The sequence below is a fragment of the Elephas maximus genome, chromosome 5, assembly GCF_024166365.1.
Source record: "Elephas maximus indicus isolate mEleMax1 chromosome 5, mEleMax1 primary haplotype, whole genome shotgun sequence".
Classification (NCBI taxonomy): Eukaryota; Metazoa; Chordata; class Mammalia; order Proboscidea; family Elephantidae; genus Elephas; species Elephas maximus.
In genome coordinates, this window is record NC_064823.1 from 143,659,706 (window position 1) to 143,682,772 (window position 23,067).

The following is a 23,067-nucleotide window of genomic DNA, read 5'->3' on the forward strand; positions in this document are numbered from 1 at the left end:
AATGAGAATTTGGGTCTGGAGTTTATGAGTGAGGACAGTGAAGACGAAATAAATACATATATAACTCATAAGCATAATGCTAATAATAAAAGCAGCAGGGGAAAAAAATATGAAATCTACCCAGAGGGAGAGGCAAGTGCTTATAAAGAAGGAAGGTAAAGATAGAACCTATGGAATCCTTAAACATTTGAGCTTCTTTTTCAACTGAAAGGTAAGATCCAGTAGACAAAGACTTATGATATAAGAGAAAATAAGGAAAACCAATGGGACAAAGTCTCATTATGGGAAATTGGAGAAGGAATTAACTACAGGTTTAAAAAAAGAAGGAGAATCAAATACAGAAGCTTGAACTTTCTTTTGTGGGCAGTACAAAGCCACTGAATGGTTTAAGAAAAGATATACCTGCTGACATAAGAAAAGACATGTGTACAAAATAATTCACTGTGGCATTGTTGGTAAAAAGAGAAGTTTGGAAACAACCCAAGTTTCTTTCTAAATAAACTAAGGTATATCAACTCAATGGAATTCACTGAGAGAGAAAAAAGAAAGAGAGAAAGAAGGAGAAGAAGAAGGGGGAGGAGGAGAAGATGAAGAAGGGAAGGAAGGGAGGGAGGGAAGGAGGGAGGAAGGACACAAGCAAGGAAGGAAGGAAGGAAAGGTGTGTAATTTAAGATTAGTCTGGTCACAGAATGAAGATTAAATTGGAGAGAGACAATAGTTAGGGAACAGAGTAATTCATATTAAAAAAATGAGTGACAGGGAGAATGGAAAAAAGTTAGCGGATTAAAGAAATCTTGAGATGGCAGAATCAAGAGGGCTCCCTGATTGACTTGGGTTGATGTGGGTGGTGAGGGAGAAGAACATGTCTAAAAGGATGCCCTGGGGTTAACAGCTGCCAAGAGAGGTCGTAAAAGTTGAAAAGTGGCACTTTAATTTTTCCTCATTGTTCAGCAAAGCACATTGTGTAACACCATAAAGGTGATTATCTAAAGGCAAATACAAATTTTAGTGGTTTGTGTTCAAGGTTGTTTACCATGAATCCTTAATTGTGCAAAACAAAACCTGTTTCAGAAGGACCTGTATGAAAATAGGGTTAGGGCATCCTTTAACTCTGCAAATTATTCTTTTCCTACATTAAAAATATCTCTGAAAAAAATGTGATTAACTTAAAAAAAAAAAATTTTTTTTTTTAACTTAGAAGAAAAAAATTCCACGGCAAACCAGTTAAGTATTGCTAAGAATAAGAACATATATATTGTTGTTATGTGCCATAGGATTTTCAAGGCTGTGACCTTTTGGAAACAGATCGCCAGGCTTGTCTCCCTGAGGTGTCCCTATTGGGGTTCAAAGCACCAACCTTTCAGCTAGTACTCAAGCGCTTAACCATTTGTACCGCCCATGGTCTCACTCCAGGGTAGGTATAATGTTGTAGTTGCTATTGTTAGGTGTCACTGGGTCAGTTCTGACTCACAGCCACCCTATGCACAACAGAACGAAACACTGCCCAGTCTTGCACCCTCCTCACAATCACTACTCTGTTTGAGCCCACTGTCACAGCCACTGTGTCAATCCATCTTGTCAAGGGTCTTCCTCTTTTTTGCTGACACTCTACTTTACCCGCATGATGTCCTTCTCCAGGCACTAGTCCCTCCAGATAACGTGTCCAAAGTAAATGAGACGAGGTCTTGCCATTCTAGCTTCCTGGCTGTATTACTTTCAAGACCCCCTTGTTAATTTTTCCAGAAATTCATGGTATATTCAATATTTTTCACCAACACCATAATTCAAATGCATCATTTCTTCGTCAGTCCTCCTTACTCATTGTCCAGGCTTCCCATGCATATGAGGCGATTGAAAATATCATGGCTTGGGTCAGGCACACCCTAGTCCTCAAAGTGACATCCTTGCTTTTCAACACTTTAAAGAGGTGTTTTGCAGCAGATTTGCTCAATGCAATGCATCTCTTGATTTCTTGACTGCTGCTTCCATGGGTGTTGCTTGCGGATCCATATAAAATGAAATCTTTGACAACTTCAATTTATTCTCCATTTATCATGATGTTGCTTATTGGTCCAGATGTGAGGGTTTTTGTTTTCTTTATGTTGAAGTGTAATCCAAATTGGAAGCTGTAGTTTTTGATCTTCATTAAGTGCTTCAAGTCCTCTTCACTTTCAGCAGGCAAGGTTACATCATCTGCATATCGCAGATTATTAATGAGTCTCCCACCAATCCTGATGGCACATTCTTCTGATAGTCCAGCTTCTCAGATTACTTGCTCAACATACAGATTGACTAAGTATGGTGAAAGGATACAACCCTCACATACTTTTCCTAATTTTAATCCATGCAGCATCCCTTTGTTCTCTTTGAACAACCACCTATTGGTCTATGCGCAGGTTCCGCATGAGCACAATCAAGTGTTCTGGAATTCCCATTCTCCACAATGTTATCTATAATTTGTTATGATCCACACAATTGAATGCCTTTGCCTAGTCAATAAAACACAGTAAACATCTTTCTGGTATTCTCTGCTTTCAGCCAAGATCCTTCTGACATCAGCAATGATATCCCTTGTTCCATGCCCTCTTATGATTTCTGCTTGAATTTCTGGCAGTTTCCTGTTGATGTACTGTCACAACTGTTTTTGAATTATCTTCAGAAAAATTTTACTTGAGTGTGATATTAATGATATTGTTTGATAATTTCTGCATTCTTTTGGCTCGCCTTTATTTAGAATGGGCACAAACATGGATCTCTTCTAGTTGGGTGGCCAGGTACCTGTCTTCCAAATTTGGCATAGATGAGTGAGCACTTCTAGTGCTGCATCTGTTTGTTGAAACAGCTCAGTTGGTATTCCGTCAATTCCTGGAGCCTTGTTTTTTATCGTTCCAATAAAGCTCTCACTTCTTCCTTCAGTGCCATTGGTTCTTGATCATATTCTACCTCCTGAAATGGTTGAATGTCGATCAAGTCTTTTCGTACAGTGACTCTGTCTTCCATATTCTTTTGATGCTTTCTGTGTCATTCAATATTTTGCCCATAGAGTCCTTCACTATTGCAACTAGAGGCCTGAACCTTTTCTTCAGTTCCTTCAGCTTGAGAAATGCCCAATGTGTTCTTCCCTTTTGGTTTTCTAACGCCAGGTCTCTGCACATTTCATTATAATACTCTATCTTCTCAAGTTGCCTTTTGGTATCTTCTATTCTGCTCTTTTATTTCATCATTTTTTCCATTTGTTTTAGCTAGTTTACGTTCAACAGCAAGTTGCAGGGTCTCTTCTGACATCCATTTAGGTCTCTTCTTTTTTTCCTGTCATTTTAATGACTTTTGCTTTCTTCATGTGTGATATCCTTCATGTCATCCCACAGCTTGTCTGCTGTTTGCTCACTAATGTTCCTTGTGTCAAATCCATTCTTAAAATGGTCTCCAAGTTCAGGTGGGATATGCTCAAGGTCGTATTTTTGCTCTGTGGTCTTCTTTTAATTTTCTTCAACTTCAACTTGAAATTGCACATGAACAGTTGATGGTCTGTTGCGAAGTTGGTCCCTGACCTTGTTGTGACTGATGTTATTGAGCTTTTTCATCATCTGTTTCCGTAGATGGAATTGATTTGATTCCTGTGCATTTGGTCTGGTGAGGTCCATGTGTATGGTCACTGTTCACATTGTTTAAGAAAAGTATTTACAACGAATAAGTTGTTGGTCTTGCAAAATTCTCTCACGTGATCCCTGGCATTGTTTCCATTATCGTGGCCATATTTTCCAACTACTGATCCTTCTGTGTTTCTAACTTTCACATTCCAATTGCCAGTAATTATCAATGCATATTGATTGCATGTTTGATCAACTTCAGTCTGTAGAAGTTGGTAAAAATCTTCAGTTTCCTCATCTTTGGCATTAGTGGTTGGTGCATAAATTTGAATAACAGTAGTATTAACTGGTCTTCCTTGTAGGCGTATGGATATTATCCTATCATTGACAGCTTTGTACTTCAGAATAGATCTTGAAGTGTTCTTTTCGATGACGAACCCAATGCCTTTCCTCTTCAATCTGTCATTCCTGGCATACTAGAATAGGATTGTCTTATTCAAAATGGCCAATACCAGTCCCCTTCAGCTCAATAATGCCTAAGATATCAATTTTCATGGTTCCATTTCATTTTTGAAGACTTCTAATTTTCCTACATTTACACTTTCTACATTCCACGTTCTGATTATTAATGGATGTTTTCAGCCATTTCTTCTCATTTTGAGTCGTGCCATATCAGCAAATGAAGGTCTTAAAATCTTGACGCCATCCATGTCATTAAGGTCAACTCTACTTTGAGGAGGCAGCTCTTCCCCGGTCGTATTTTGAGTCCCTTCCAACCTGAGGGGCTCATCTGCTGCTGCTGGCACTATATCAGACCATGACCTGCTGTTATTGAAAAAGTTTTCGCTGTCCAATTTTTTCAGAAGTAGATCGTCAGGTCTTTCTTCTCAGTCTGTCTTGGTTTGGAAGCTCCACTGAAAACTGTCCACCAAGAGGGATCCTGCTGGTGTTTTAAATACAGGTGGCAAAGCTTCCAATATCAGATAACATGAAAGCCACCACAGTATGACAAACTGACAGATGTCTGGTGGGATGTATAACAGTATACTAATAATAATGCTGATTGAAACAGTATTTTTTGAGCTTTTACTATATAGCATGCACTGTTCTTTACATTTTATGTATAGTTTAGTATTTAATACTCACACTAGGTTACTTTATGGGATAGTGCTACGTTATTATTTACAAAGATGGATACTGAGGCACAGAAAGATGAAGTACCTTGACTAAGTTTATATATATATGTTAAGTGGCCAAGGAAGGATCTGCACACACATTTTACTCACAATGACATCTGATCTGCCAAATACTAGATTCTCCTAGTGTGTTAAAAGAATTTAATCTTTTTTGGTTTAAGGTTTAAAGATTATCTCAGGGCAATTGTTTTGGGGGTTCATCCAGTCTATGGCTTAAGAAAGTCTAGCGTCCATGAGAATTTGAAATTCTGTTCTGTATTTTCCCCTTTTAGATCCGGATTCTTCTATAGAATCACCAATCAAAACATTCACTAATGGTCGCTCAGCACCATCCAGTTCTTCTGGTCTCAGGGCAAAGGAGGTAGTTGTTCATGGAAGCAACTAGCCACACATTCTATGTCCTCTTCGTATTCCTGAGTCTCCTTCTTCCTGTGTTGCTCCAAGTGGGTAGAGACCAACTGTTGGGCCTTGGATGGCTGCTTGCAAGCTTTTAAGGTCCCAGGTACCACACAACAAAGTAGGAGTTAGAAGCACTAAACATGTTATTAGGACAATTAACTGGGATGTCCCATGAAACCATGACCCTATACCTCCAAACCATGGAACCAAATTCCACGAAGTGTTTGGTTGTACATAAGCAGTCTCAGTCAGCACCCACTCTTTTTTTTTTTTTTTATAAATATATCTATGACACAATATCCCCTCAAATCTTCTTAAAATCAAAGGGCAGTTTGCTTTAACTTGTAAAAAATATCCACCTTGAGAATTATGCTCTTTTAAGAACTATCTGTGTGGGATCAAAGTGGCATCAGCAACTCTATAGATGAGATAGGAACCTTAGGGGCAGCGAGTTTATGTTAATGGAGGAGGAAGAACTCAGAAAAGGAGGGTGAGAATGGTTGCACAACTCAAAGAACGTGAACAACGTCACTGAATTGTACATGTAGAAATAGTTGAATTGGTGTATGTTTTGCTGTGTATATTCTCAACAATGACAACAAAATAAATTTAAAAAAATAAGAAAAAAAACTAGCTACCAATAAATAAGTAAATAAGTTAAATCCTCCTCATAGGTCTCCATTTCAAAAAGCATGTGTTCTATTTCAAATTGGAATATGTGTGTGGGTGTAAATGAATATATGTGTTCCTTAAACCCTGGTGGAATTAAGAGTTTGGCTGCTAACCAAAATGTTGGCAGTTTCAATCCACCAGGTGCTCTTTGGCAACTGCTTCTATGGGGCCGCTCTCCTCTGTTCTGTGTGGTTGCTATAGGGTTGCTGTGAGTCAGAATTGATTCGATGGCAATGGTTTTGGTTTACACCCACACACATATTCCAGCACACACACACATATACATTCCAATACACACACACGCATATATTCCCATATACATATATAAAAACCTATATATATATGTATGATATTATTCTAGGTAATTATTGCTTCTTTTCATTTTTTATCCTTTACTAAAAAAAAAAAGTGATTTTTCTTGATTGGCATATCATAAACTAAAAAGCAAGAATTAAATTAAAATTATGTTTGTCATGGACCTCACAGCAGATTTCTCCATTAGGCGATCTGCTAGCCAAAACGTGGACTTCTGGCTCATAAAAGAAAATTGTGCAACATGATATTATTTTTATAAATGTCACAGGGTACACACTTGTTTGTTACGCAAAAATGGTAATGAGCATTAACTCAAAAATAAACACTTTGTAGTATGTCCTCATTTGGAAATAATCCCTTTAGTTTTTAAGGCACATTTAGAAATACTTGAAGTCTATTTTATGACAATGCTAGCTGGAATAAGCCAACCTGAAGAACATCTGCTTTGGTTTCTGAGAAGTCTATGCTATTTCTCTGCATAAAATAAAACAAACGAACAAAAAATTAAAAAAAAAACAAAACTGAACCACAAATTTTAGAAATCTTTTTATGGGCAGAAACAAATCGAGGCTATATAATTTAAGGCTAAGTGATACATAAAACGTTGGCTTTAAATCAGTGCCATTTGGAAATGAAATAACTATTGTAATCCATTTGGAAACCAATAATTATGTGCTTGTTTCCAGGCTCTCAATATCCCCATGTGGGCTAGTTCATCACCAAAATAACTCATCAAATTCTATTGATCTCTACAATTGGCATTTACTTCCGCAAGTATTATGAAGCATCAAATAAGACACAAAGCATACTGCTAGCTACAAGAACAACACCAATGATACAGAGGCCAGTATCCCTACTTTTTGTCCCCAAAATGCCCACCAACTGGTGGCCAAAATATGTTTTGTTCATCACATACACTATTTAAAAAAATGTCAGTCAATACTTGAAGGAGAGAACATTTTATATAAAGTTCCAGATTTCTGCTTTTCTGTGAAGAAATCAGGAGTTCTGGCTAAAACCTGGGCCTGCATTTCCCACTGTTCCATTCAGGGAGAACTGAGTAGGTATAGTCCAGTTTTGATAAGGATTTGCTTTTAGTTCACTCCAGTCACAACCACTCCTGTTACTCCATTATCACTAAGGCTGTTTTTAAGAGGTCCTGGTGGCACAAGGATTAAATGCTCACCCGCTAACTAAAAGATTGGCAGTTTGAATCTGAAAGAGAAACACCTGGTGATTTGCTTCCCTAAAGATTACAGTCTATAAAACCCTATGGGGTAGTTCTATCTGTCACCTGGCGTTTCTATGAGTTGAAATTCACTCAATGGCACCCAACAACAACAAGGCTATTTGTAGTAGAAGAAAGCGTCTCTAAAATGTCAGACCATTTCAAGAATAAAAGAGTCAAAGCGTATTTCTTTCTTGTACTTGACCTGCTTGATTCATTTAAGTTACCTCCCTGGAAGAAATGACTTCATATAACTTTGTGACACCTGCTCTACATGGCAGCAGTTATTTCTACATGTGAAGAAATTAGCTAGGTAACTCATCTGTAGAAATATGGGGAGTTAGTGTTGGGACCAACAGAGGGGCTCTGATGGTTAGTCTTATGCAAAAAATATTCAAACAGGCTTACATTTCCACCAAGATTTATATCCCATGAATTTCACCCCTTTCACATCTTTAATATATCAATATAATTCTATTATTAGGAAACTTCCAAACTGAATGATCGAGATTACCTATAACATTATTTTAAGTGTCCATTTGTTTATTAAGTATTAGATTCATAAAGGCAGGGACTTTTATTCCCTAGAGTTTAGAACAGTGCTTGGCACATGCTGTTACTTGCCCTTGAGTTGACCCCGACTCATAGCGACCTTATGTACGACAGGATGAAACACTGACTCATAGCGACCTTATGTACGACAGGATGAAACACTGCCCCATCCTGTGCCATCTTCCTGATTGTTGGCATGTTTGAGTTCTTTGTTGCGGCTACTCTGTCAATCTACCTCATTCAGTGTTTCCCTGGTTTTCATTAGTCCTCTACATTACCAAACATGATGTCCTTTTGAAACCCTATGGATCACAACAGAACATTGCCTGGCACATAGTAGTTGCTCAATAAATTATGTGTTGCATGAATGGTTAACTTAAAACTACTCTCTGTACTGGGCGTCTTGCATTTGTGTCTCTAGAGCTACTTTTCCCCGTGTCTCACTCTGCTCTGAGCCCTGGAAGGCTTATTTGTGTGAGCTATGTTGTTGGAATCAATGAATTCCTTGACTTTAGAGGTCTGGTTTTTTTTTTTTTATGTCGTTGGAATCAATGAATTCCTTGACTTTAGAGGTCTGGTTTGGCTAATGGGAAGCATGGCCAGGACATTGCTGGGGGGAAGGAAAGTGAAGTAGAGTATTTAAACCCCTGATTCCCTTCCTGATGGGTTACTGGGACTGCTTACCTCTCTCTATTAAAGGTCACAGCTCCTCCACAAACAGCAAGCCTCTCCATAAAGCCTTTTCTGGGCATGGTTTTCCATAATTATTCCTTCTCCCTCTTATTAGCCCCAGGTTCTGCACTATCCCTGCCCACACCTATGTAAATAGTCCCTTTATTAGCCTCTTCCCAAATCATTTACCTTGAACGTACCATCTGTTCCTGCCAGGCTCCTAACTAATACACTTATCATAAAGCCTGTTGTAACCAAATTATTCCCTCCCCTCTCTGTTACAAAATGATGGAGGGGAAGTGGTTTTTCATTAATCAATTTTTTTCACCTTTACCAGTAACTGAGAGATCTTCACCTGTAAATGGCAGAAGCTGGGTGAGAGCCGGTGTCATAGCTGGCACGAACACGTCCCCGGTAGAGTTCTACCGCTATGTGGTCTCTGTCACCCTTATACAGGAGGATTCCACTGTCTTCATCTGTGGCAATCTAGTAAAAAGCAACCGCGGCATTACTAGGATGTACAAGTTAACCAAACCACTTTCATCAAACAGAAAGAGGAGACTGTTAAATGAAGATTTGCTTCCATGGTTTCACTTTTTCAAGAAAAAATAATAATGCACGCTGAAATTATCTGAAAAATGATTGGTTCCTAAATGACTCTGTTGCAAATAAATTCATAAAGAAATTTAAAATAATAAGAGATCCTTATTATGTAAATGCATGGGATATGCCTAGAACTTTCCGTGTTGGAGATTTTCACTTAAACCTACTCGTTTTGCTCCTACTACGGATGTTTAGGGTATACATGAAATGTGACAGCAAAGTATAACACTGATTTTCATAGTCCATTAAAAAATTCTTTACAACTATGCAATGCACAGGGGGAAATCTCTGTTTTTACCTTGCAATCTGGACTTTTTGGGTTTCTGAAGGACTGGTTAAGGAAAAATTAGGATTTAAGCTTGGGAACGCCACTGTGTACGTCTCATATCAATTCAATGTGGAAAACAGTGGAAGGCAGGGAGACAGGCTCCTTCAAGAAGGCCTGCTACCTTCCACAGTCCCATTCATGATGACTTCAATAGAACCCTTTCCCCCTTTCTTGAAGGTCAGTGTAAACCAAAAAAAGAAGGGCTGGGGTCTATAGGAAACTGGATAAAGTCATTCAATAAAAAATCTTTTAAAAATATTCTGCTAACCAGAGAAAACAGGCATGTAGGCCCAATTTGCCCCACAGGCCCTAAATTTATTACCCCTAATCTAGCCTGGAGCCCTGGTGGTGTAGTGGTTAAGAGCCTGGCTGCTAACCAAAATGTCTGCAGTTCAAATCTACCAGCTGCTCCTTGGAAACCCGAAGGGGATCCTATAGGTTTGCTGTGAGTTGGAACCCACTCAATGGCACCTAAAAACAAGAACAATGTGGTTTAGGAGCCCTGGTGGCACTGTGGTTAAGAGCTTAGCTGCTACACAAAAGGCTGGCAGTTTGAATCCAGCAGCTAGCTGCTCCTTGGAAATCCTATGGGATGATTCTCTTCTTTCCTATAGGGTTGCCATGAGTCACAATCAACTTGGTGGCAATGGGATTTTAATCTAGCCTAGGTGTCCCTGTGTGGTGTAAAACGATTAAAGCACTCAGCTGCTAACCGAAAGGCTGGCAGTTCACGTCAACCCAGAGGTGCCTTGGAAGGAAGGATTGGTAATTTACTTCTAAACAAATCTGCCACTGAAAGCCCTGTGGAGCACAGTTCTACTCTGACACTCACGGGGGGCACCATGAGTTGGAATTGAAGTGACGACAGCTTTTTCTTTTAAATCCACTCTCTTCCATAAAGATTAGAATGACTTTCTCAAATGCACACAGTAACTTGGTGGGAAAATTTCAAAGTTGTGGCTAGTTTCACGCTAATTCTTAAAGGTTCTAGGTGCAAAGCTAAAAGGTAGTGGTTGAATGCTGTGCTGAGGTGCGCTGCCCCATGCCTGTCAGCGTTCTCTTCCTGTGCTCCGCTCAGCAGCCTGTTTCCTAAGTAAAGCCTCTCCTGCCCCAAACCTGAACTTAGAGCAATAGCGATCAATGCAGAACATCCTCTCCTGCCCCAAACCTGAACTTGGAGCAATAGCGATCAATGCGGAACATCCCCTCCTGCCCCAAACCTGAACTTACAGCAACAGCGATCAACGTGGAACATCCTCTCCTGCCCCAAACCTGAACTTGGAGCAATAGCGATCAACGTGTGACATGTCTTTGTTGTTGTTAGTTGCTGATGAGTCCATTCTGACTCGTGCTGACTCCATGTGTGTCAGAGTAGAACTGTGCTCCATATGGTTTTCAACGGCTATGACTTTTTGGAAGCAGATTGCAAGGTCTTTCTCTGGAGGTGCCTCTGGGTGGGTTTGAGCCACTGATCTTTCGGCTAGTAGTTGAGCAATGACACTCTGTTGCCATTGCTGCTGTCTTTTTTCATAGGATCAAAACCCAAAATCGTTGTCGTTGAGTCGATTCTGACCTAAAGCGACCCTACAGGACAGGGCAGAACTGCCCCACAGGGTTTCCAAAGAGTGGCTGGTGGATTCAAACTGCCAGCCTTTTGGTTAGTAGTCAAGCTCTTAACCTCTGAGCCCCTGGGGTCCACATAACTGACTAAAAATGCCTGGTTCCTGTTTAGTTTTGAAAAGAGAAATGTTGAAGAATACTGAAGCTTTTCCCTCAGGGAGTGTTCTCTGTCATCGCGTCATACGTTCTTTAACTTTCTACTTAAAAAAACCTCACTCACAAACTACCATGGATGCTCAGTCTTTGAAGCCGAATTTGGCTTAGAAGTAGAACATATCTTGCTAGAGGGTGAATCTTACCTGAAGAGTGATGTTTGTTTGAGGACGAACTTTGGCTGAAGGGATCTGAAGATAAGATTCTTTGTTTACAAAATTCACACTGACTAATTTTTCACACTTCTCTCCCTGGTAGCCGGGCAAACACTGGCATATTGGCTCATTTATCCTGATGATGCACTGAGCTCCATTCTGACAGTCGAAATTATCACAGGGGCTGGTACGAGGGAGAACCATGGGCGGACCAAACTCACAGAACAAGCCACTGAGGAGTAAATAGTAAGAAGTATGTTAATTGTGTTCTTTTTTTTTTTTTTTTTTTTAACTTAATTACCAGTGTGAATCGTGCCCTGCAAGACCTAACTTAAAACATAATCTCTATATTTCTGTTTTTACCTGTAACCTTCAGAGCAGATGCAGGTATAGCCATTCACTGCATCGGTGCAGTGGGCTCCATTTTTACACTTGTTATCTTGACAGTCGTCAAAATCAATGTCGCAATGCTCGCCTATGTATCCTGGAGTACAGTCACATCTGTTTGAATAAGCAGATACATGGTGTCACACCCAACTGAGCTAAAGTAAGTAAAACAACTGCATTTCGTTAAAAAAAAAAAAAACTTTACAAAACTTATTTGGAACAGACTCACAGTATTCAAAAATAAACGGATGCCTGGAAAATGGTACTAGCCCACAAAGTATTCTTGGTTTCGCAATGTCATCATCAGAGGAGTGGGGATTTTATCTCCCTGATGACAGAGGGCCTCCAAAATCCAAATAATAACAGAATAAATGCAGCCAAGGTCTTCTTCATCCCCCGCGCCCCACACACACGGTATTTGCCTACAGAATTCTTTATTTTCAACTATGTCTCATTCACTTAAGCCCTTGGGATGATGAAAGCGCTCAGTTGTAAAATTTACTGAGAAGATTAAGCACATTTAAACATGTGATTAACATGTTTTCTTTTCCAATACAGACTGGATACGTTTGAACAAAACATAATTTTGTGAAAAGCAAATATGTCAACTTTGGAAACCCTAATTCTCAATGAACCCAGGCAATTATTATGACAGAATGGGGTTGATCTAACGGGGCAGGATACAGCAACCGATGTAAAATCCGTGCGACCAGTCCTATGGACAGCTTTCCAACCTGTCTACTCACTCGGGTGATGCAGGAGCAGAGGCATCTCAGGAGCACAGATGGGTAGGAGCTGGGGGTGATAAGACAGAGTGGACACTCCTCTAGAACTTCCTCTGTGCCAGGCTCTGCTCTGAGCACACTGCATAGAATTCACTGAACCCTCATGACAGCCCTGTGATATTTGGTGATACTACTGTCCCCACTATTGTTGTTGCTAGTTGTTGTTGAGTCAGCTCCCACTCATGGAGACCTCATGTCTAACAAGACAAACAAAACGTTGCCTGGTCCTACGCCATCTTCAAAACTGCTGGTACGTTTGAGTCTATTACTGTGGCTACTGTGTCAATCCATTTCTACTTTAGCAAACATGATGTCCTTTTCTACTGATTGGTCTTTCCTGACGACATGCTCAAGGTAAGTGTGCCGAAGTTTCACCACCCTCGCCATATTAAGGGACAAAGAGCTGATGTACATTTCAAAAGGACACTCATCTTCTAAGTTTGATTCTAAGGAATCAAACCCAAGCAACTGACAAGAAAGCTCAGATTTTCTAATCATTGCACTGCACTGTTGGATAATTAAATCCTCAGGACTCCTTTAAACCTGTCCTCCAGTGATGACCACTGGAGCTTCTAGCTATGACACCAAGTACCTAGGACTTTATAGTTGCTTAAGAAACCCTGGTAGCGCCGTAGTTAAGAGCTCGGCTGCTTACCAAAAGGTTGGCAGTTTGAATCTACCAGTGGCTCCTTGGAAACCCTATGGGGCAATTCTAAACTGTCCTATAGGGTTGCTATGAGTCAGAATCGGCTTGACAGCAATGGCGGTTAAGGAAAAACAGTATGGCATGCGCAGTGATTTTCAGATTATACAATGAGGAGCTACAGCGACTCCTGGAACCTCTCTAGGTATGGCTACGGAGGGGTAAGGAACTTCTGGTAGCCCCCCTCTGTGCATCACCCTAATAGTCTCCCCTTGTGATTTTTGTTTCACATACTTGGCTTCCAGGAATGTTTTTGCTTTTGTTTTAAGAACAGGTTCACTGACTTAAAATAAACAAAGCCAGAAAACTATGGTTATGTCCAATTTGGGCTTTACAATTAGACAGAAGCAGGTTTGTAACCTGCCTTTACCCTTAAGTTAAATGAGACCTTGACCAAGCTATTTAGTTTCACTAAGCTTTCGTTTCCTCCTCTGCAACGTGTATAGCATAATAATTCCCACCTCACAGGTTTAAAATATTAAATAAAACATTACTGTAAAGTAATTAGCATAGTGTTTGATATGTAATAAATGATAAATTTCCATATGTTTTTATAATTCTGTGTACACCTTTATGGTTTAGTCTCCGCTAATTACCTATGTTTCCACTTCAGTCATTAGGATATAAGTGAAAGAACACAATTAAAACACTCAAACGAATGTGGACACTCTTGAATGCCAAGGGTTTTGGGTGAAAATTCAAAAGTATGATTTAAGAGTTATTTCTGGAGAGCCGATGAATTAAATCAACTAGGAGCGTATACCCTTCTAAGGGTAATAGACTTTCAGCTCTGCATGTATGAATTAAGAAACAAAATGAGCTCTCTGGGTAAGTATGCTTGCTCTGTAGCCAGTTAGTTTAATGCTAAATCATAACCAACCAAAGTAAACATGTCTTAAGTTAAATGGACCCTAAGTGGCCATATACATTCTCAAGTAGATGGGCAAGGCCCAAGAAAAGAACTTCCATCAATGCTAATGGGAGCAGAGCAGCTGAAGTACTCAGCATTCAAAGAAGAAATGCTTTGAAACATTTTAAATTATTTATCCGAGAAAAGAAATCAAAGCCAAAGCGAGCCACACATTCACCACAGTTAACATCTAAGAGCTGTTTTATATTCTCTCCTCAACAAATTATTTTTTCAAGCCCATTAGAACTTGGAGTTACAGTATGATCAACATTTTTGTACTTCTTTTCCTCCTCAGATCAAGTTTCAAACCAGAAAGAATAGATGTAAATAGGAATTCCCTGAAGTCTGTATTATCAATAAAACCTATCACATTCCCTCAGCTCTATTATCTGACAGGGAGTGAGGAAGAAAGCAAAGAATATAAAACATATCGTCTAGAAGCCCAAGCGGTGACTAAGTAAGATGCATGCTTAAAAATATGGCTTATGGCATATCATGGTCTAAAAATACCTAAAAGCAATTTAGGAGATTTATGAGGTATATAATAAAACAAGAAAAGTAAAACCAGCTCTGTTAGCTTCATAATAAGAACACGAATTTGAAGTAACAGTACAACTTGTCCAAACAAAATTTGTCAGTAGAGGTTTTCTTTAGCAGCTTCACATCATGTTGGTCTTTGAGTCCATTTTCTTTTTACAGCTCCCTTTCTCATTACGTGCAATTATTTATCACATTTTACACAAATAACAGCGCGCATTCTATGTTTTCTTGCCAGGTATTTTCGTAAACGTGATATGCTAATTTTTTTTTTTTTTTTACAGCAAAGTGGAAAAAATATTGGCATAGCGTACTAAGAAAATATCTCATGGTGGGAGGGCGTGGTTGGCAAAAAAATGTAAAACACATGTGTTATTTGTGTAAAAATATGGTCTACACATACACCATGGTAGTAATAGCATGTATTATGGCTTAACCTGTTTATCTGTTTTAGTCAAAATTATGACTGAAAATCATGGATTTCCAACTCGGCTAATCCACAGTCCAGCTAAATCATAAGAGGTATGCTTAAAACTGTGCAAACCAATTGAAAGTAGTAAAAGGGATATTTAATTAAGGATTAATCTTTTTGAAGATAAACGCTCTTATTTTTGAAGTTTCCACCATATCACTAATAATTTATCTTATAATTTCAATGCACAAAGCACTGTGAAAGCTGTATTACAGAATAAGCAGTTCTGAAAAACCACCTACCAAATTTTTCTGAAAAAATGGTAATATTTTACCTTAGTCATCTAAAAAAACTAGTGCTGCTATAAAAGGAATTTCATAAATGGATGGCTTGAAAAAAGAGAAATTTATTCTCACAATCTAGGAGGCTAGAAGTCCAATTTCAGGGTGTCAGTTCCAGGGGAAGGCTTTCTCTCTTGGTCGGCTCTGGGGGAAGATCCTTACCAACAATCTTCCCCTGGTCTAGGAGCTTCCCAGTGCAGGGACCCTGGATTCAAAGGACACACTATTCTCCTGGCTCTTGTTTCTTGGTGGTATGAGGCCCCCATATCTCTCTGCTTGCTTCTCTCTTTTATATCTCAAAAGAGACTGTTTTAAAACACAATCTAATCTCAATAACATAACTGCCCCTAATTCCACCTCATTAACATCACAGAGACAGGATTTACAACAGAAAGGAAAATCATATCAGATGACAAAAATGTTGGACAGTCACGTATTTGTTACATAAACAATGCCCTTCTAATTTGCTGAATTCAGTTGTGGGCAGATCAAAGATGTTAGTAGTTAAAATAATTTTGTATATGGATAAATTATGGTATATTCACACAATGGAATACTACACATCGGTAAAGAACAGTGATGGATCTGTGAAACATTTCATAACATGGAGAAACCTGGAAGGCATTATGCTGAGTGAAATTAGTCAGAGGCAAAAGGACAAATATTGTATAAGACCACTACTATACGATCTTGAGAAATAGTTTAAACTGAGAAGAACACACTCTTTTCTGGTTACGAGTGGGGGAGGGAGGGAGGGTGGGAGAGGGGTATTTACTAAATAGATAGTAGACAAGAACTACTTTGGGTGAAGGGAAGGACAACACTCAACACAGTGGAGGTCAGCACAACTGGACTAAACCAAAGCAAAGCAGTTTCCTAAACAAACTGAATGCTTCGAAGGTCAGCGAAGCAAGGGCAGGGGTTTAGGGACCATGGTTTCAGGGGACATCTAAGTCAATTGGCATAATAAAATCTACTAAGAAAGCATTCTGCCTCCTACTTTGAAGAGTGGTGTCTGGGGTGTTAAATGCTAGCAAGCAGCTGTCTAAGATGCATCAATGAATCTCAACCCACCTGGATCAAAGGAGAATGAAAAACACCAAGGACGCAAGATAATAATGACCCCAAGAGACAGAAGGGGCTACATGAACCAGAAGCTACATCATCCTGAGACCAGAAGAACTAGATGGTGCCTGGCCACAACCGATGACTGCCCTGACAGGGAACACAACAGAGAACCCCTGAAGGAGCAGGAGAAAAGTGGGATGCAGACCCCAAATTCTCATAAAAAGACCAGACTTCATGGTCTGACTGAGACTAGAAGGACACTGGTGATCATGGCCCCCAGACCTTCTGCTGGCCCACGACAGGAACCATCCCCGAAGCCAACTCGTCAGACATGGATTGGACTGGACAATGGGTTGGAGAGGGATGCTGGTGAGGCGTGAGCTCCTTGGTTTGGGTGGACACTTGATACTATGTTGGCATCTCCTGCCTAGAGGGGAGATGGAAGGGTAGAGAGGCTTAGAAACTGGCAAAATGGTCACGAAAAGAGAGAGTGGAAGGAGGGAGCGGGCTGTCTCATGGGGGGGAGAGTAATTGGGAATATGTAGCAAGGTATATGTAAGATTTTATGTGAGAGACTGACTTGTTTTGTAAACTTTCACTTAAAAAAATTTTTTTTTTTAAAGCACAATAAAAATTATTAAAAAAATAATTTTGTATAGTGTTTGGTTGAACAAAATGCAAATGCAAGGTTCTGTATAAAATAAAGATTTCAGAAAGACTTTTGGCTTTTATGTAGGGCTGTAAACTAAGACATAAAAAGCAGAATCAAAGTCATTCTTTTCCTTTTCAATAAATAAAGCATTGAAAGGAGTTAGAAGTTGTTGCAAAGTATCTGTATACTCTAAAACGGTATATTTTAAAACAAATTGAAGTTTTCTTTAAAGAAAACTTGAGACTAAAGATATCACTCAATTGACTTTTGAAAGGCAGTGGGTGTCTAGCGATACTGAGACTCCCTTGTCCCCAATTTAGAATGTCTGATGATCTATTTGCCAATAATTAAATCTTAAGTAACATCTCCACTTATAAAACCGTTACTGACCTAAGTAATTTTTAATTATCTGAATCCTATGGCAATTAAGCAGGGACCATCTCACTGAGAAGTTAAAGTATGGGAAAGAGATTGAATAGCTGCAAAGGTACAAAAACATAAAATGGAACTATGACTAGATGCTCTAGCCCCCTGGAGGCAAGAAATAAATATTGGGTGAAGGACCAAATAATGCTATTTGCTACTTATCTGACCAAAGGGTAGCTCAACTCTTGAGCCCAATGGCGTCATTCTAGAGAACACATTCTAATCTTCTAGACCAGAACAATTGTAATGTTAATAAATCACAGAATTCCATAGAGGTAACGTGTTGTACCAGAAAAATCACCCAATTGGAAAGTATAAAACCCAGCTCTGGCTCTGCTAATAAATAACCATGAGCTCTCTGGACAGCCACCCAGACTCACTGGTCCGTGGTTTCCTCGTGCTTACAATGAAGAATATGCATCAGATTATCTTTAAATCTACTGCCAGCTCTAAAAACAGACATTGGTGTTGATGGGCCCTTAAATTATTTCATGATCCTGGCAAAAGAGTCGTTTAATTTGATAGAAAATATATTCCAGGATGACTACGGAGGAGAAAAAGAATGATTTTCAAGTTCTGAGCTCACCTCATGCCTGGCTTGACTGCCGTTTTTCTCATTCCAAATGGGATATTTTGAAGGTGAAAAGGGCACTATTAATAATTACACTGAGACAGCAGGCATCAGCTGGGACTGTCCTGGGTATTCGGGACATATGGTTACTCTAAACTTACCCCGACCTGGATAGAATAAAGTATTGTTTCAGACAATAAAATGTTCAGTTAGGTGAAAACTGAACCCCTGATTTTACCACAGGCTTACTTTCATGAAACATCAAGGGGATATTACTAATTGGCCTTCAGGTAAATTTTAAAAAACCTATATCCAAAGGCTCCACCACCCACCTGTCAGTTTGTCTTATGGTATGGCTTCAGTGTTGCTGTGATGCTAAAAGCTATGCCTCTGGTATTTCAAATACCAGCAAGGTCAACCATGGTAGACAGGTTTCAATGGGGCTTTGAGACTATGACAGACTAGGAAGAAAGACCTGGTGACCTACTTCTGAAAATTAAATAATGAAAACCTTATGAACCACCACAGAATATTGTCCAATCTGGTGCTGGAAGATGAGCCCCCTGGGGTGGAAGACGCTACAGAATAGCACAACAGGAGGCTCAAACATACTAATGACCATGAAGAGGGGAATCGACCTACATAGAGGACATACATTTTGTCCTGTAAGTTACAGGGAGCTCATGAAGAGTAACGGTATAGAACTGGACGATGTTTTGTTCTGTTATACATAAGGTTACCAAGAGTCGGAGCCAACTCAATGGCAACTAACAAAAACAACAATGAAATATCCAAAACCTACCTTATTCCATAAAGGGCCTGCCAGAAAGAGTCACAGGATACAATAAGGCATTCAGTTTATTTTCTACAGTGTACTAAAAAAAAGTCCCTGTTGTGCTAGAACATTTATAAAAATGTCACCGACACCTGTATGTCCCTTTAATACTAAGCTAAATGTGAAGATGGATCTTGAAAGGAGGATAAGGAGGTGGGGGTCCTAAAAGAAGAGCCCATCCCAGCTCCCTGGTTATGAGCCCAAAGGCAGGCTCTACTTACTTGAATCCCTTTGGTATCAGGATGCACTTGGAGTCATGCTGGCAGGGGTTCAGGTCCTGGGCACAGAAGTCCAGCTTCTCCTCACACAACTCACCTGTAACATGCAAATGCTGTTAGTTCACTGAGAAAGGTTAACAGGCTTCCTGCCAGCAGGCTATATAACGGGTCCTTAGAGGTTTTTTTTTTTAGAGGTTAGTACAACTTGTGCTTGACAAAAAAAAAAAAAAAAAATCACAAGGCATTCAACTAGATCCCATGGTGGTGCCATTGCTCAGTAGTCTTATGATTTGGGAAAGCATAACTAATGGGATCTCTGGTTAATATGAGCCCCACCAGAACATACTACTGGATTTATGAAAAGGAAATCTCAATTTTTTCATTTCTATTGTTCTTTTTTATTTTTACCTTGAATTACAGCATATACACAGTGGTTAAATGCACAGCTTAATAAATATTTACAAATCGAATACACTTATGTCACCAGCATCCACATCCAGAAACACCATTTCCCAGCATTCCAGAAACCTCCCTCATACCCGCCTACTGTTACTGACTCTCCAAGTGTAAGCACTATAATGAAAAGACCATAGACCTGTTGTGCCTATTTTTGAACTTGACATAGGGGAAACATCCCGTATGTATCCTTTTATGTCTGGCTTATTCTGTTGTTTTATGTTTGAAAAAAAAAATAAGTCCTCAAATTTTCATAGTCTCCAGGGTCTTATAACTCTAGAAGAAGAATACTTTGTTTTTATGAATCATTTTAACAGCTCAACAGAAAACTCCTTAGCCACCTCCACAGAGCTATGAAGAAAAAAAAAAAAAAAAAAAAGAGGAGGTATCAACATGGAGGACACACACTTTGTCCTTTAAGTTATCGGGCAGCTTATGAAGAATAGTTTTATCAATGAATGAGAGCTAGAAGCATAATGCTCTGGATTCTAGATGTTCTACGTTAAGTTGTACATCTGTCTATCTCAGGAAAGTTCTTCAGATACAGGAAGCATGGTCATATTTTCAGATATCATCAGCCAAACAAGACTTTCATTGATATGAAGACTTTCCAAATCACAGTATAAGCTATTAAGTTGATATATATAGAAAGGTTTACAGAAAAATGTAAACAAAATTCTTTTCTTTTCTACCTTACTTGTAAATTACTTTTCATTTGTTTTCTAAGAAGGAACAAATGAAGTGACACATCTATGTTGTTGCTAGGTGCAGCTGGGTTGGCTCTGATTCATAGTGAAAAAGAACGAAATGTTGCCTGATTCTGCACCATCCTCACAATTGTTGCTATGTTTGAGTCCACTGTGGCAGCCACTGTGTCAATCCATCTCATTGAGGGTCACCCTCTTTTCTGCTGACCGTCTCCCTTCCCAAACATGAAGTCCTTTTTCAGTGATTAGTCTCTTTTGATGACATGACCAAAGTAAGCTAGACAAAGTCTCACCATTCTTGCTTCTAAGCAGCATTATAGCTGTTCTTCCTCACAGACAGATTTGTTCTTTCTTCTGGCAGTCCACGGTATATTTTCAATATTCTTCGCTACACCACAATTCAAATACATCAATTCTTCTTTGATCTTATTTTTTTATTGTCCAGCTTTCACATCTTTGCTTTGTAACACTTTAAAGAGGTCAATAGCACATCTCATCTAATCTTACTGTCTGCTTAGCAGAAAACAAGTTTGTCATTTTGTCCCTGGATTAGGATCTCAGGAATTTTCCAATTCAAATAACTCTATTTAAAAAATATTCATTTGCTTTAAGTTGGATATAGCACTAGGAAAGGATGCATTTAAAATAATAAGTATATCTATTTCTCTAAAAGTTAGCTCTTTATATTCAGGTTGGCTATGTCTGCAACACAAGTAACTGTAGATACCAACACTTAGTGTTGCTGGACCACTTAAATGTTGGTAGATTCTGCTAGTGTACCTAGATTACCTTCTTCTCTCTCTGAAATAGATAATCTCTAGATAATAGAGTCCATTCTGGGCATTATGGATGCATGATAGAGGTGGGGAAGGTGCAGGGCTGACAGCCTGTTTTTGTTCCTATTCATAAATTATACCAAACAAGCTTTCTTATTATTTTAAGGAGAAAGGAGAATTAAAATTAATAATAATGAAGAGGGAACTTATGATAGCAATCTGAGTAAATGGACAGAATTCCAGTGTTAATCAGTTATGATATTTTCAAATACACTTGTAACAAGGGAGGACATCCGGGTGAACTCCAGACAGAATCCCCAGAGCACAGATTTTTTTGGAGGGTCAAACATATCGTTCTTGAAATATGTGCATTTTGAGATGTTGCGTGGCTCAGGAAAAGCTTGAATACATGGTACTATATCACTCAACTTGAACTGGCACAGCAAGGGTAGGGATCAAAAAAGCAAACCATTGGTGAAAACAAATACAATTTAATTTCTTAAAATGGCTACCTTTTATTTGTTTTTGTACCTCTCTATTCCCATCACAGGTCTCTGGGTGGCACAAATGGTTTACTCTTGGCTACTAACCAAACGTTTGGCAGTTCAAATCCACCCAGCACCACTGCAGAAGAAAGGACTGGTGATCTGCTTTCATAAAGATTACAGCCAAGATGTGGGGCCGCCATGAGTCAAAATCGACTTGAAAGCATTTTTTTTTTTTTTTTTGGTTATTCCCATGGCATTAGCTAGCAAATTGCCTGGCACAAATTAGGTCTTCTATGGCTGTTGAAAATGTGAAACATAACACTTACTTGATTGCTTCTTGCAGCAAAAATACTTTTGAGATAACAAGAAAGGTGTCCCAGATGGCATCAAGGACAATGTAAGGAAGCTGAGAGAAGGAAAACTGGCAGCAGATCTGTGTTCTGGAATGCAAGCAGGGCTGGAGGGGTGGCCTATTGACGTCTGGATAACCCACAATCTCTCCTGGGAAATACTGGCCATCTCCACAGGAAATAGAGATGAGCTTGAGAACTGAGGAGGTGTACGCGTCAGCCTTTACGTGGCATGTCTGAGAAATGTTAAGATGAATGTTTTCTCGTTAGCAATTTTACAAATTCAATCCAATTCTAATTAAAAGAGTGTACCTTCCTCATTCGTTCTTTATGCACATAAAGAAAAACATATTCTTTCCTCACATAGGCCTTACAATCAAGCAGGGACAGCGATGAAGCGTATAGAGGGTAGACATAGCTGATGGGAACATGGGAGTCATTCAGGGCAGGGTAATTGAGCTGGACCTGGAAGAAAAGTATTTATATTTTGTTTTACTGGACCAGGTCGGCCCTATTTGTGATCTACTCTCCTCAAAGCTATAGTCCCAGGCACCTGACCACATCAACACAGGCAGATGCCTAGTCTCCCATCTGAACGTTCAGCATCCTTAATGGTTTGATGTTGATAATTGACTTCATTTCCATTGTTAATGGCCTGCTTCTGAATCTTCCCGGGGGTTCCTTTTAATAATCTGATGGTTTCTTTTTGTGTTCATTTTCCTGAAATTTGTCCTATCAATTAATTAATCTTTGAAATAAATCCAAACTTAATTAAATCCAGCTCTTCTTTAAGGTAAATTAAACCAGTTGCTAGTGAGTCAATTTGAACTCATGGCGACCCCACATGTTTTCATAGTTGAACTGTGCTCCATAGGGTTTTCAAGGGCTGTGATCTTTTGGAACTAGATTGCCAGGCCTTTCCTCAGAGGCACCTCTGGGTGGATTAGAACTACCAATCTTTC

At 39.3% G+C, this 23,067-nt stretch overlaps 1 protein-coding gene across 2 annotated transcripts in view; it reads right to left on the reverse strand.

The window, feature by feature from the left end:
* SLIT2 (slit guidance ligand 2) overlaps nt 1-23,067 on the reverse strand; it is a 417,531-nt gene that overhangs the window by 22,434 nt on the left and 372,030 nt on the right. For both annotated transcript variants that reach the window (XM_049886437.1, XM_049886436.1), the window contains exons 30-33: nt 19,332-19,425; nt 11,847-11,984; nt 11,475-11,715; nt 8,980-9,110 (exon numbers count right to left, since the gene is read on the reverse strand). In XM_049886437.1, the coding sequence (XP_049742394.1) occupies nt 8,980-9,110; nt 11,475-11,715; nt 11,847-11,984; nt 19,332-19,425 (604 nt within the window). The remainder of the gene's footprint in view (nt 1-8,979; nt 9,111-11,474; nt 11,716-11,846; nt 11,985-19,331; nt 19,426-23,067) is intronic.